This window comes from Brienomyrus brachyistius, chromosome 19 (genome assembly GCF_023856365.1).
Source record: "Brienomyrus brachyistius isolate T26 chromosome 19, BBRACH_0.4, whole genome shotgun sequence".
Taxonomy (NCBI): Eukaryota; Metazoa; Chordata; class Actinopteri; order Osteoglossiformes; family Mormyridae; genus Brienomyrus; species Brienomyrus brachyistius.
Window position 1 is genome coordinate 6,543,753 of NC_064551.1, and position 16,368 is coordinate 6,560,120.

General features: G+C 41.3%; 1 protein-coding gene across 1 annotated transcript; it reads right to left on the reverse strand.

Annotated features, from left to right (window-relative positions):
* Nucleotides 1-9,476: 9,476 nt before the first annotated feature.
* Nucleotides 9,477-16,218, reverse strand: nmbr (neuromedin B receptor). Its single transcript, XM_048986327.1, has 3 exons — nucleotides 15,757-16,218; nucleotides 10,508-10,853; nucleotides 9,477-9,860 (listed from the first exon to the last, which is right to left on the reverse strand). Exons 1-3 carry the CDS (start codon nucleotides 16,161-16,163, stop codon nucleotides 9,477-9,479), a joined length of 1,137 nt encoding a protein of 378 aa, XP_048842284.1. The 5' UTR covers nucleotides 16,164-16,218.
* Between the last annotated feature and the right edge of the window lie 150 nt (nucleotides 16,219-16,368).

Below are 16,368 nucleotides of genomic sequence, written 5' to 3' on the forward strand. Positions count from 1 at the left end.
CTCGTTAATTAGTTAGCATGCATTGCACATAAGAAAGTGATGCAAAAACGACATGATTTAATTTTAACTACACTATACTGATTGCATCACAATCCCCAAGAAGGAGCTAATAAATATGCGAGTGGCTTTTAGACACCATCCTAAAGGTATATGAATGGTTTTATGTATCATAATTCTGAGAATACTGGGTGTAAAAATCCCATTAAAAATCTCATTAAAATTCATTTAAAAAAATGTTTATTTATACTCTTTCTAAACAGAAGACAGATTAAATATTTTACATTCCCTGTGTTAGTCTGGTATGGTTAGTCTGCTGAACTGACCCAAATTCCCTTCCTTGGGGAAAGCAGGCATCTTCTTAAATACAGGCATCTACAGTACATTGATAACCCTTTTAGCACAGTTATGCGGGGGTCTGGCCGTATGGAGAGGGTCTGCACTAAACCGGGACCAATGCCAACATTCTTCATTGTGCGTCAACCCTACGCCATTCCTCCAACCCGGCCCACATATCGTACGCTAATCACGTCAGCAGCCAGGCGAGCCTTCGAGATCAGCTGACCTTTCCCCGCTTGCTCGAGCTCGAAACAAAAGTAAGCTGTCTAGAATTTTCAGACACAGCCGGTCTCCCTTCATAGTCACAGCACAGTTAGCCAATGAATGGCAGCCACACTGTGGTAAACAGAGACTGAAGTGCTTCCGTCCTGTCAGCCTGTAAGGACATTAGCATTAGCATTAGCGTATGACTCCATCCCATGCTGTAGACTGGCATCTCGTGGCTGCATAGCTACCAGCTAAACGGATAACGGCCGTCAGTGATCCTGCAAATCAAATCGCCTGGCAGTAATTAGTTTAAATTGCCATGCTTTGGTTAGTTTACGAAACATTTTTCATGGTTGAAATACGAAACAGAAGTCATTGTCTTCATTCATTAATTGTTTATTTGCTTTACCTGAGAAGAGATTGGCCCATTAACTCATTTGCAGGAATGTGTGACCTGCTGCCATCCAATAGCGGTTATTCTTGCAAGTTTGGATTGATGGATTTTTGTGTCTGGCTCCATGTGTGTGAAGTTTGTTATCCTGCAAGCGATGAATATTATAGATAAAATTAGCAACAGAAACATTTATATTCCTTGCGTCGACAAAATAATAGAAATATATAGAATACATAAAAAGATCAGTTCAAAAACATGTGTGGGTGGATTGTAGCTGGCAAATTACCAACAGGTGTGCAGGTGTGTGTGAGTGTGTGTGAGTGTGTGTGAGTGTGCCCTGCTAAGGGTTGGCACCCCATCCTGGGTTATTTCCTGCCTTTGGTATAAGCCCTGCGCTGCCCACAACCCTGAATAGGACAAGCAGTTATAGAAAATGGATGGAGGGATGTTTTTCTGTTGTATCATGCTAAGTCTCTACTGTTAGGAACTCTGCAGTCAGCAAATCCCAACCTTTTAGTAAACATCGTCTTGTCATCTTGTACTTCTTATCCAATGCAGGTTTCTAGGTGGCACTCGGGCAGCACAGACCCCAGGGCGAGGGAAACCACCTGGGCAGGATGCCAGTCCATGGCAGAACACCCCAAGGAAGCGCATGTGACACGGGGAGAACCTGCGAACATATCAGGGGCAGGATTCGAACCTGTGACCCTGGAGGAGCGAACCTACAGGAATGTCCACACTGCCAGTTTAATCGCAAAAAAGGGAAAATTTGACTTAAAAAATTAAACGGAGGTTTGATGTTCATTAACAATTGAACATGTCAAGGTTTAATTTGATATCAGATAGATTGTCATACTGTCTTGCAGTTTAGGTTATTTATTGTGTAATATTACCTAGATATTACATGAAGTCTATTTTTTATTGGACATGCTGTTACTATGATGGAAGCAGCAACGATATTAGAAACTATGATAATTATTATTCATCATTTATTGCTGAATGCTCAGATGCCCCTGAAAATGTCCCTTTGATTTACAGAATTGGATAATTAACATATATGTTTTTTCTTAACCAGGAATAAAAAAATGTTTGCTGTGATATTTTGCAGTGTTGGATTTCTAAAAAGAAATATATGGTAGAGTGCAGAATAAATGTTGGATGTTGGGGGTCTTTTAAATGACTCTTTTAAAAGGTCTGAACCTCTAAATGTGTTGTTATCAAAAGCAGACAGTTCTGAAGTTTAAACCACAGCACTGAGTGTTGATTATGTGGTAGTGTCATCACATTCTGGAACCCAATTCATGTAGATATTTCGGTGGAGTGTGACCATAAATGCAAAGAGACATGGGTGGTCTCACGGGCAAATTTTATTTGACACAGCTGGGATGTCGAGGGGAGTATGGAGAGGGTGAATTCAGTTGAGGATGGGCTCCAATTAGGTAGTGACAGTCCCGGAGGGCAGGACACAGTTGCTGCTGTCCTCTGTCAGTGACAGGTTCAACTAGAGCGAAAGGAAAGGGGCCAAAGAGAGATAAAGAGCAGGTACGTCTGTGGGAAAAAGGATGACAACAACGGCAGATTGTCCACAGCGACATGAGGGCTGGTTGGTAGTTACAGCCAGTGAGCTAGGCAGCAGAATCCTGTTCGACCCCTGGTACTGCAGAGAGAGCAGTTTTAAACTTTAAGTTTTAAACATTAGGACTTTAAACATTAAACTAGGTTTTAAACTTTAAATTTTAAACTTTAACCTAGATTTTAAACTTTAAGTTTTAAACTTTTCAGTGCAGGTGCCAGGAGGGTGGCTGTATCTGGTGCAATAAGGGCGTCTTGCTGTGCTTCGCGGTCGTGTTCTGCCCGGCTGCCCAAAAGAGAAGTTGTTATTTTTCACCTGCCACCCACTGTCCATGGTGCTTGTAGGACGGGCCCCTGTCAGTCAGCCGCATAGGCGCTGACACCCCAGCAGGGCCGGCTCTCCCAGTCACAGGGGCCCTAGGCAGGCTTGTAGCTGGAATTAAATTTACCGGGGGGATCCCCTTCGTAGATATCTCTGATTGGGGCCTAGGCAGGCATGTAGCTGGAATTAAATTTACCGGGGGATCGCCTTCATAGATATCTCTGATTGGGGCCTAGGCAGGCTTGTAGCTGGAATTAAATTTACCGGGGGGATCCCCTTCATAGATATCTCTGATTGGGCCCTAGGCAGCAACGTAAGCCTAGATCCGGTCCTGGATCCCAGAAGTGGTCCTCAGGATGATATGCTGAATAAGACCACGATGTATTAGTAGGTCAATACAAAAATGTGTTTCTCATGCCAGCAGCTATAGAGAAAGATGTGGAACTCATGTGATTCATAGCTCATGTGTTTCAGATAAACAGCTACAGCATGAGGCTAAAACCCCCTTAAAATAGGCCTAATGGGGCCTCTGGTCATCGGTATTGAACCACAGAATATCAGATGATTTGTTTAACGCTTCTACACTGAAGACTAAGTGGTCCATGTTGACAGTGACAGGTGTCACTGTCAAGGAAAGATATGAATGTATATTTGCATATTTCAATTTTAATAGATGATCCTAAAAATTTGAATCTTGATACAGTCTTTCAGAGTGACCAGAAATTTAAAAATAAATTCATGAAAATTAAAATGGCCTCGTATGCAAAGAAATGCAGATGCTTTTAAACTTGGGATTCGGGATTCCTTGGTTACAACCTCATTTTTTTGTTTTTGTTGACTGAGTTTGTGTGGTTAGGATGGGGGTGTCAGGTTTCTGTGCAGCGGAGATAAGCCCCCATCAAGTACTGCTTGAAGTCATCATTAACGATGTTAGTAATGACACTAGCAGGTCGGAAGAGGCAGGTGTGAATGTTTGGAGGTTTTTCCAGAGCAGGCAAAGCACACAGCTGCTGTAAACTGCTTTTCCATGCATTCAGCTGAATGTCACCTCTAATTCTGTAGGCGAAATGTCATTAAATCCCCAAAAGAACAAAACATCATAATTCTGTGGCATCAATTCTAAACATTTGCATATAATAAAATATACAGCTTGTGTTTTATTTTTTATCCTAAATAAAAAAATTTTAAAAACACTTTGGTGCATTTATAAATTTTAGATTGACAGTTTTATTTTTTTTTCTAGAACTCATAAAATGCAATTGTGTCATAAAAAATAACTAACACTGCATTTGGGCTCATAACGGTAAGGAACGGCGGGATACTGAATGGAGAGAATGTCTTAGTGCAAGTCCTTTTACCAGAACACGGGGAAGACCGAATTAATTCCAATCTGTATTCAAAGAGTGCCCAGGAGACTACAGCAAATAGTGGTTCTGTTTGCAAGAAAATTAAAGTAAATGAGCAGGCTATTACAAGGTAAATTAGAATTAATCAAATGAAGAGTTTCAGTCCTCTTTCTAACCGTATTTAAACTGCGAGAGAACTCTACTTTTCGCTGTGGTGTTGAAATAAAACGCTAACAGGCGAAACAGTCGTTTCACAGCCGTGACAGTTTGTGAAGCTCATGAAATGTCTTGCGGTGCTTAATTGTGTGTGTCCTGAGACGTGCCGGAGGCCTGTCCCACCTTGATCCCAGTGCCTTCTGGGATATAAGCTCTGTTTCACTCTGTGTGACACTGAACTGATATCAGCTGGCTTTGTGTTAAGAGGCTTTGTGTAAAGTGATTAGGGGAGTTTTAATTTGAGCAAATTCGTTTCTCTGGCATGTTTGTGTTGTGGCTTGTGGGTAAAAGCAAGTAAACAGCCTGATGAAAACGTTGAAAAGATACATGATATCATATATATCTACAGGGTCGAGCGTATTTCCAGCTTTAAGTTTCTTGGCGTACATATCAGTGAGGACCTCTCCTGGATGAATAACACACACTTCCTCATGAAAACAGCAGAACGACGCCTGCATTTCCCGAGGAGGCGAGGAATACACCCCGAAATGCTCTCCCGAAATCTTCTGCTACTATCGCTGCACTATTGAAAGCTGCATCTCAGTGTGGTGTGGGGCCTGCTCCTCTACTGACCAGAAGGCCCTGCAGCGGGTCGCCAGGTCCCTCTGCAACAAAAGACATCTATCACAAACAGGGTCTTCATAGAGGCCTCAGCATCAGCAGAGACCCCCAACCATGGTCTGTTCTCCAACCTGCCCTCTGGGAGGCGCTACAGAGTCTCTGTGCCTGTACTTCCAGGCTCAACAGTAGGTTCTTCCCTCAAGCTGTTAACCTCCTGAATCATCTACCCTTCTAATTTTTCTCATTCACCACACTTATACAACCACACCCCACCCCAAACATGCCATTATATTAACCTTATGTCTACTATATTTACCATGCACTGCTTAGCTCCATTTCAGTACCTAGGTTGATGCTACCTCATCTATGGACACATGCTGACATGTAAACCTGTATGTATATGTTAATATGCATATCTGTATCTAGCTTGTATGTTTTATTTATGTACATCCTGATAATATATGTATAATGTTGGTAATGTATGTGTAATTTTAGTATGTATGTCTGATGTATGTAATGTATGTCTATTTTATGTATATTCCCCTCCCCTCCACAGCCCCTGTCCCCCATGTCTCGCGTGTTTGCACATTGTGTTATTAACAATTAAAAATGAATTGAATTGAATTGAACTCAGTTGAATTCAGTTCAATTCAATTCAATTGATTTTGGTAAATGAACTGAATGACCCCATCATGAAATTATAAAAAATATCTTAGACAAAGTTTTTACTTTGAAATCCAGATTTAATCAGAACTAGTTTATCCTGAACTGAACTGAATTGTTTGTATTTTCCGGTTTTGATGTTAGCAGAGTCCGTAAATCGTAGAATGTCACAGAATGAGGTAGGCCCAGTGATGTTGACATTGAATATCAAGATAAGCAATCAAAGGCCAGTTTTTTTTTTTCAGAAAGGCTTTGGCCAGCATCCTAATGAAGAAGTTTTACATTTTGTCCTATCAGAAGACAAGGCCCTGACTTGCAGTAGATCTAGTGGAGATGGTCTGGCTGGATGTGAAGTTTCTCTGTTCATGTCAGACAGCCCTCACTGAGTTGGCTGAATGCCAGAGACTGATCTTGACTGCATGTCCTCACCATTGATAGAGGTGCCACCGGGTCCCGACTTAAGAGGACTCCCTTTATAGTGTCTGTGCCGGCCGATGGTCTGGCATGCCGTCCACAGAGGTCTCCGCATTCCACACTGCGATTTCTAGGCTGGGCTCTGGTCTTGCTCAGCATACTGTAAGTGGGACGTTGGAAGTGAGTTACTCTTTAAACATTTTAAACTGCTATGTTTCCCCAGCACGGTAAAAATATCTCATCCACGGTTTAAATGGAGCGTTCTAATACATAACCACACCTCAGCACATGGTTAAGCTGTTACTGAAAACGCTCGATAAATGCAGACATAATGTAAAACATATCAGCTTTCTACGCCTTGGGTGAGATTTTATATATATATATACAGTATGTCATGTTGATGCTGAAGATACTCTTTAATATAAAAATTCAATAATATACAACAAAGAACTTTTTACAGAGAAATGCATGCAGTTATTTGGCCTGCAATGAATGATTGGACAGGTCTGTGTAAGCAGTGGTTAACAAAAGACGCAATACTTGCCGAGATGTTTGCTGCAGCAAATGCTGCAACTCAAAATTTGTTTTTCTAATTTAGCTGCTAAAATATTTAGATTTTTTTTCCCTTTTTAGTAAATTCACTATTAAATCAAAGCACATAGAATGCAACGTAAATACAGTATCTCACTATAAACATAAAAATACATTTGAAAACATTTACATTCATTTGTATGCTTTTATCCTAAAACCCAAAATCTATATTTCTATTAATCTTTTTTAGATAAACAAAACATATTTTAGTTAGATTTTATTTGTTGTACATACACACCCAGCACTTTAGATAAATACAGTATATGAGACAGATGTAAAATAAACATTCTAGAAAAATATTTCAAAACATGCAATACAATATTTTGGTCTTTTACCATTTCTCCATTAAAACATGAAACTTCCCTGAAACTGATTCATGAAATGTTATTGACTCCAGTATGTAAACATAGATTTTCTGCTGCTGACAGTGAATCTCTGTGTGCCGGGCAAAGTTGTCATTAATATGTGCTTTTCTACATTGAAACATACTGTAAGCGAAGCTGCTGCTCTTCAGCGATTATGTTGACACATTTAATTCCACGTTTGATTGGCTGTGGTCGTGAAAAAAAAAAAATTAAACAGTCCTAGGTGTCATGCCCCGGCTCGTCGGCTCCCCGTGTGTGCCACGCCCCCTGATTACCCACGTGTGCTTCCCTGATCGTCTCCAGCTTTGTCCATTTACTTTGATTGGTCCTGTCTTATTTAAGTCCTGGTCTTACCTGTTTCCCTTGTCCGTCATTGTGGTTTGGTGATGGTGTGTCGGACGTGTCCTGTTTCTAGCCCTTGTTCCGTAATAAACCCCACGTTTTGCCCCGATTTTGGCTTGCCTGCCTGCTTCATACCCGCCTACCCGCACGATCACCGCTCTCCCCGCGACGGATCGTGACACTAGGTCATCGCTGCTCTAAAATCAGATGTATAATTTCTATTCCCATAGTATGATCTTATTTAGTAACAAAACAAATGTCGTTTTTTATTATTGAGCTGTGGCTTTGAATTGCCCTTGATTACAGCCAATGTTCTGCAACATTCTACAAAGCCTTTATTTTTCATTTTCAAGTGGTGACCCATTTATTAGGGCTTCTGGTATAACTATGCGTTATAATTATATAGAGTGAATTGGATATTGCACGTCCTTATCTTTGCATGCATAGCCAACGGATTGATAAATTATACATCTAAGTTTGCAATTTCACAATCAATATCAATGTTTTCTGGCCTGTCAAAGGTGAAAATTATTTTATATATATATATATATATATATATATATATATATATATATAAAGAAAGAAACGATAACAATAAAAACCAAATTATTATATATCCTACATACAATAAAAGTAATGATTGCGTCATTCAATTGTATATGGCGATTTTGCATACGCTGCACCTACATCCTTTACCGTACTATTTTAACCTGGCATATGAATGTACCCCGCAGAAAATGTGAATCATCCCTTTTCAAAAATGTTCCCTAAGCTATCTGAGTAAGAGAAATGAGCTTTGATGCACATGTAAGATGGTGCACGCATCATGTCTAGCTCAGACTAAACTTCTGGTCTGTTCGAGGATAATTTCTGCAGGCACCTGGGGGGCCTTGGTATATTTCACAGGTGGGGGGTGGGGGCAGACTCAGTAGATCTTGCTGATGGTCGCTTGCCCTCGATTTCATTCTGTCCACCATGTGAATACCCCCATCCAGATGTCTGCTACTTGCTGTTATAGAGGTCAGCATTGAGCACTGATTTGCGCATCTGAGATTCAATGTGCAGAGTGTTTCACGTTGTTATTTGCCTAATTTTCCTGTTTTCATTTCTGATTAAATAGGATTCTAATCTTGAAATGAATGTATGTGTTTATTTGTGTAGCAGCAAACCTTGAGTAGCACAATTTAACACACTGATTGTCTTTCATTATGTTGAGATTATAGCAGTATGAATCATCAGTCTAACAATTAGCTGTTTACTTTCATTATATTACTAAAATGTTAAACTTAGAAATTCTAGTGCATTGTAACATCCATCGATCCATTTCCCAAACCGCTTAACCTACTGGGTCAGGGGGGGTCCGGAGCCTATGGGCACGAGGCAGAGAACAACCCAGGATGGGGGGCCAGCCCATCGCAGGGCACACTCACATACCAGTCATGCAAACATACACTCCTACGGGCAATTTAGTAACTCCAATTAGCCTCAGCATGTCTTTGGACTGTGGAGGGAAGCCGGAGTTGCATTGTAACATTTATATGCTAATTCGTACTTCATTTGCAGTATAGAGGTTAAAATGCACGGTGATTTCTTGTCATATCGGCGCAGATGCAGATAAAATACGTACGCATTCACGCTGTTACAACAATTAATTGCCGAACATATCGCTTTTAAAGGTGAACGCATACTTGCATACCAGTTACTCATATGTCAATCCCTGCATATAATTACATATGTGAGAGCAGGCCAAAGAGGAGGTTAAGGGATGTGGTGAGAGAGGACATGTAAGTAGTTAGTGTGAAAGAGGAGGATGCAGAGGACAGGAAGAAATAGAAGACCCACAGTGGCGACCCCTAACGGGGGCAGAAAGAAGGAGAAAATGTGAGTAGGCTTCTTTATTACACTAATATGACGTAAATTCAAAGCGCATGAACATATACTAACATGGAGCACTGGAGAATGCATTGTGTTTCTGTGATTTCATCATCATATCCACTTTTGACTTTTTGGACTGGGTGTACAGTATATATGGTAAGATTCACCGTCCTGAACTTACTGCTTCAGTATAGAGCATGATCAACCATGAAGCGAAACATATTATACAATCCAGATGCCTTTACTTTCAGCAGCCTCACTGGCTTGTAGCTTTACAGGGAGACTTCTTGTTTGACTCCTGGTCCGTTGAGGGTGGATGTGGCGTTTTTCTTGATGGAGGTCATCCGTATGGCCGAGGTGCTCTGCAGGTAACTGGCGCTGCGCTCGCGCCGGGGCCTTCCCCGGCAGCATAGGTGGCTGTTGAAGTGCCTGCGGAAGCTCTCGCTCAGCAGGTAGAGGGCGAACGGGTTGACGCAGGAGCCCGAGAAGCTGAGCACGCGGGCCAGCAGGGTGATGATCAGATGGGGCAGTGATGAGTCGATCCGGTTGTAGTTGAAGGAGCGGTAGAGGTATAGCACATGGTTGGGGAACCAGCAGAGGGCAAAGAGACCCACAAAAACCAGCACGATTTTGGCCAGCCGCTTCCTGGTCTCCATCTTAAAAGGAAAAGAAAGATACTTCCCTCACAGCACCGGTTCTCATCTTCCTTAAAGCTTGCGAAGAAAGTTCAGTTCAGTAATTAGCATGTTTGACATGTACAAATTATGTGACAATCTTACAGGAAATTATATAACAATGCTCAGAGTAGCAGTCCTCTGCTCTGACCAAGTAACATATCTCATGGTGATTAAAGACTGATAAACTTCCTATATTGAAACTGTGTTTGGCTGCAGATAAACAGCAGAATGTGGAAATCAGGGAAGTTTACTTATCTAATGGTTATCCTTCAGATATCCAAACCCCTCCCTGCTTCATGAAAACCAGCCCATACCCCAAATCTACCGTTCACACATTTCCCGACTGAAATGAAATATCGGGTGGAAAAAATGGTGCAAGGCAAACATAAGTAGATGTATTTTAGGAAGTGTAATTATACGTACACACACTCAAATTATAGATACCGTTGTCTCTCTCAGATTCACCATGACAAAGCATTCATAAGGAAGCAGTGCTGCACCTACCCCCCCCCCCTTGGCCGTCCCTGGGAAAATGCCAACATCTTTCAGCTACAGATGGGTTCATCATGAAGTGCATGTCAGAAGGTGCCAATGCATTGGACGAGGAAGACAGAAAGTGAACGCACCTGCTTTTTGGTGTGTTCGCTGAGTTCTCCCGGCATGTCGTGAGCACTTTGGATTAGCGTCTTAGCAATGTGGTAGTAGTAGATGGATATGATGCCCAGGGGGATGAGGAAATAGACCAGGAATATCATGACAGAATGGATCTTGGGGTGCATCTCGTTGGACAGAGGATAGGGCACACAGGCCGTGAAGGTGATGTTCTTGTCCTGGATATGGACGACTTGCGAGAAGATGGCTTCAGGGACAGCCAGCAGCACAGAGACAAACCATATGGACACGGCTTTCAAACAGGTCCAGAAGACAGCACTGGAGCTCTGGATATCCATGGGGTTCACTATGGCTTTGTACCTATCAGACAACAAGAGACCAGATGCTTAATTGGCCTTCGTTACCTTGTTATGTCTTACTAACTGCTAAAAGCAGGAAATGAACCAATATGCTAGTCAACAAACAAACATTTTGGCTATCTTTGTAGTGGAGTGTGAGTTTCAGAAAGAATTTGAAATCGAAAAGAGAAGGATTTTCCACCTCTTTGGAAGATACATGTTGCGTCCTGCCCACCACATCCGCCTGACCCTTCTCTCTCCTCCCTAGCGCAACCCTGATAAGCCACGCCTCGTTAATCTCGGTATTTAAGTACCTGTTTGTCTCCTCATGCCCTGTCTACCTTCCAGTTCCCTGTGCCCTTCCCAGTACCAGTCTCACTGTTTTTGATTCCTCACAGTCATGTTTCCCAGTGCCTGTTTAATTTGGCTTTAATTAAGCCCATTTCATTCTCCTAACGCCTGTCCTTGAGTCCTCGAGTCTCAAACTGCCACAATATATCATGTAAATCACAAAATAATATATTTTTTCTAATCAATAAAGCACTGATTATTCCATTATTTATTAATGAAGTCAATTTTTCGTGTCTAACTCTTTTCAGGCACTCATGTTACTCCAAAGTTGTTTGATTCCCATTTCAGGTTCTTTCTTGTGTGCTGAGTTCTCCTGTTCTCCCCATGTTGCTGTCCACCCACAGTCCAAAAAACATGTAAACAGGTGGACCGGTGTCTCTAAAGAGCTAATATGATGTTTGTCTGCATCCTGTGATGGATTGGCATCCCGTCTAGGTGTTTTCCTTATGACTCAGTGTGACCCTGTACTATTATGGAAATCTAACAGATGCTCTTTTTTCAATAATAATGTCTTTTTAGCCCTAGGATGTAGTAGCACTGGAAAGAGAAAGGCTGTAATGAAGGATTCTGGGATATCATGAGGTCAGCGTAACACGAGAGGGATGCCTCCCTGGACAGTAATGGTGTTGCGCACGCAACCTCATCCATTAACATGCAAAGAGACTGGAATGTGCTTTGCAGCAGGTAAAGCAGATTTGCAATCATATGAAAGGCACTCAGCTCATAGTGGGCAGGAGTGACATCCTGGGGCAAACAGCGGAAGAGAGCAGAATACACACTTGAGCACATGCTACAGTCCCTTCTGTCACCTGCAACGCCGTAATCAGTCCCTCATATGTCACCTGAAACCATTTTCCATGCAATAACCTGCGTTTTATTACAGGAACGCAGACCTATCTGAAAAAAAAAAAAAGATCCAAGGAGAATGAAAACACTGAAAAAACATTTTAAAGAAAGCATGGAGAAGCCAATGCAAATGTTTGAAGTGGAAGTTTATATAAAAATACCTAGTGACCAATAGCGTAAGGTAATGCATGCTCAGATAATATTATGAGAACTGTAAATACACTGTATTGCATATATTTGCCAGAGAATGGAATTTATATAAGTAGTCAGTAGTTGGGTGATGTGAAACAGCCATTTCATGCCAGAGAAGCTCAGCACATATCAGCTCTTTAGGTGATAATTACTTTACTGGGAGGAGAAAGGACAGCTTTGTTATCTGAGTGGGTGTGTAGTCAGGACATCGAGGTTAACGCTTCTAATCTTCTGCTAAGTGCCTTAACATCTTTAATGATGGCAAACAATTCGGACCTCAGCTTAACATCTAGTTTGGCAGACAAGGATCTACAATCTGTTCCACTTGTTGCATTGGGGCTGTGCTTTCGTTCAGAAGAGTAATTCCAGTCCCCCCCCAACCCCACGTTTAAGTCACTGAGTACGAAACATGTAGCGCTAACATCCCTGCCTGGATATGCACTAGCAGTCAAACGTTCTTTGCACACTGAAATTTTGTACATTTGCATGTTACTCACTTAACCTTTACTAAAAATACACTAGATATTCTTTTCTAACTAATACATTTACAGTATGTTCACCATTTGAGTACCTTTATTAGCAAGACAATGAAATATCTTTGATTCATCGACCTTCTCTAGCAGTTATAACAGTAGAGAAATTTTGAGGCATTTTTTTCTACAAGGGACATTAAATACTGCTCTGTTTCATTGGATGAAACAGTTAATTAGTGCATTTAAAGTTATAGGACAGCCATATTTGACTCTACTATCATCACACAACCAGTTAATAGGATATCAGACGTGCACTGTTACATACTCTTTCCATGTTATAAAGAAACTTGTTTTACTTGACATACAGGTATGAACCATAATTCAGTTGTTCATTCAATTTTCAAATGCTTAAAAAGAATAAAATATCTGCAGTTTATGAAATGAATGGAAAAGTGGTAAGAACATGTGGTGTGCAAAGCCTTTCGACTGCCAGTGTGGATTTTTGTCAAGGATAAAAATTCTCTAAGAGATCTCGTATCTTTTCAGGTATTTATTCATCGAAAGCAACATACGATTAAGAAAGTAAGGGCAGGCGCCCCCTGGACTGATTGAGGTGAAGGGCCTTGTTCAAGCCCCCAATGATGAAATCACTCTGTCAACCGTGAGATTTAAACCAGCGACCTTCTGACCACAGGTACAGAGTCCTATCCCACAGACCCAAACACCACCCGATGTTAGGCTAGATCCTTTTCAGTCCTACTTGTATTTCGGTTGGAGGGCTGTGTTGACATTTATCATCAGGTTTCTGCCACCTGCTGCTTCTCTTTCCGCTGCGTCATTGTGGTGAGAGCCATCGACTGCCAAGCTTAGGATACAAGCATAGCAGGAAACCACAATTCGCTAAACAAGATGCAACTTTCCAAATGAATGAATCATCCTGCATCCATTCACTTGATTGTGTTTTATGGCGACGGGGAGTGACCAAGTGAGTGCTAATCAGATTAAATGCTTAGGACAGTCGCAAGGGTCAGAATACAAATTTTCTATTTTCAAGCTCTCTCGGCGCACAATTACGTGCTCCGACAAGCCAGCGGAGGGAAAATTAGACTGTGGCCACGCAATTCGCCCTTGTAGTGAATCTTGCCCAATCAGCTTCGTAGTAATAGGATTGAAAATGGCAGAAGTGCGGATGGCTGACATCAGGCTCCATGCGAAGCCGGGTTCATTATTCGTCCCACTATCAGGTAAAGGCAATCAAATACACATTAAATTTCGAGTTAGGGAAGTGGGAGAAGGATGGAGGATCTCCTGGAGATATTTCTGTCTGAGTCCTTGTATGAGGCTCGTTTCACACCATTTTGGGTCATGGATCGAAGCTTTAGTTTCTCACACATGATATCTGCTATGCCAGAAAGATACTGAGCACTCGCCTTTCAATCCAACGCAAGCATGACTTTAAAAGATTTATCGTCCATAAAAGACTAAAGACTGAAAATTTTCCACGTGGGATTAGTAAAGTATGCAGTATTTTATCTGTAATTCCCTGTCATTTTTCTTACTGTTGATAAATTAATTTGCAGGGAAAACGAATGTGGAAAAACTTCATTAACCTCCAATTACCCTTTGTAAGAAGGGAACAGCGATGTGTCACACTGGCCGCCGCAAGTGCCGTTTTTCAGGCGTGAAACGAGAGTGAGAGTCTGGGAAAAGCAGCGCAGTCGATCTGCGATGTGCGACTTTCCTGCTACTGAGTGCGCATTTGCGCTAGTCGTCTAAGATCCGACTAAATCGTTTTCATGTCACGATTGCAGCTGCTATGATCGATATTGTGAGGAGCGGGACAAGCCTAGGAGTGGCAAGGCAATCTCAACACAATCTACTTCATAAGCTCTCTCTCCTTACAGGGCTGTCACTAACATGCTCACCTGAGACACTGAGTAATCTACCCTTTTCTTTGTTTATTTCTGTGTTTGGTTTGCACTACCAAATACCCAATATTTTTAAACATTCTAAACAGTTTGGTAATCATTTTCATGAATAAAATATGTACTTTTCCCAAGACAAACATACAATTTGTCATAGTTATAGTGCATTAAAATGTATTACAGTATCTGTTTGGCATGTTATACACGGAGCTTAATTTGCGACGGAGCTCGGCTCGGGACCTGTGGCTGAGCAGTCTGGATCCCGGCACCTCACACGCTATACCCGATATAATTAAACTTAAAATCAATCTGAGCTGAACTTTGGAATTAATACAAACTGAACTAAAAAAAATCTATATTTATAAAATCGGTCGTGTTATGTGATTTTTTCATTTTATTGTATATATTTGACATACATTGACGTCTAACTTAGTATATTTCGCTTCTTTGATTTTTGATTCTAAATGGAAAAACCGCGCCACGCGCGCGCAGAAAAAATCCACTTTTGGCCACTAAACAGAGATATGGTTACTTTCTCTAATAGGGTAGGTCTGTCTTACAGTTTGAGATAACCAACAGGTGTCGATAGAAAATAGTACATTGTTACGTGTTTAAGTAATTAATTACTATCGTTGTCAGGGACCGATTTTAATGTGACGTCATTCAAAATCTCTTCATGTCATGCCGGTTGCAGTACATGACAGAAGTCTGTACTGACGTAGAAATGGAGTTTAAAGCCCTTGGAACTTAATTGCATGAATACCATAAAATCAGAATATGCAAAATTACAAGTTGCGAGTAACAAAGGGCAATGAATTAAAGGTGCAAATATACAGTGTCATATCTATATAGCTGAAAGACGCCAAGGAACATTCTTTGTCAAAAACTATTTTTTTTCTCCAAAAATGGCAACAGAACAATGACATTTAGCTATCTGTATTAGGCCTATTTGTAATTTTGTCTGGTGTTGAAAATGATGAGACTGATGGAGAGGTGAAAAAAATGTGTTTTATTTTTTGTTACTTAGACTACTTCTGCTTTAAATGCACCTAGTTTTATACATACACAGAAGAAACAACGTCCGTTAATTTTATTACGGTAGTTAGGGAAAACAGTGCTTTCCATATATGTATCTTACCTGTCGGCACTGAGCGCGGTTAGAGTGAATACGGAGACTCCGACTGAAGTTAACTGGATGACGGGGATCAGCTTACATGCCACCGTCCCGAAGATCCACTCCTCCACGAAGTACCTAAAGGCGTCCACGGGCACGCAAGTAACCAGGAGCAAAAGGTCTCCGGCTGCCAGGCTTGAGATGAAAATATTGGGCACACTCCTCATGGCACTATTCGTGATGAATATCTTCACCAGCGTGATGTTTCCCAGTAATCCCACCGAAATGATGATAATGTACATAGACGGTATTACGCATCGAATGACAAATTCAATAGTTTCTCTCTCTTCGGGGGCAGTGTCCTCGGTGAAGTTTGGAAAAACAGACGAATTTAATGACACAGATGATAAGCTATTAAGAAGCTCCTCCATGGCTATGCAAATGTTTATTATTTTCTCTTCTTTTTTGTTAAAAGAATATGTTGGAAAGGCAATTTTAGAGTAATAATCTTGAATCACGTGGATGTCGTTTTGAGGTATGTACACGCAGTGGCACTCTCTCCTGCATCTGCATCGGTTTGACGGAACTGGAGCTGTCCTTTGCAAAAGTGCTGAAATGCAAGACCAACCCCCGTCT

What these genes read in the sequence shown, in the direction of transcription:
- nmbr (XM_048986327.1), bottom strand. Translation starts at nt 16,163, where the DNA reads ATGGAGGAGCTTCTTAATAGCTTATCATCTGTGTCATTAAATTCGTCT. An exon ending in ACCGCGCTCAGTGCCGACAG is followed by an intron (nt 10,854 to 15,756) that starts GTAAGATACATA and finishes GTTGTCTGATAG; the next exon opens with GTACAAAGCCATAGTGAACC. An exon ending in GCGAACACACCAAAAAGCAG is followed by an intron (nt 9,861 to 10,507) that starts GTGCGTTCACTT and finishes TTTCCTTTTAAG; the next exon opens with ATGGAGACCAGGAAGCGGCT.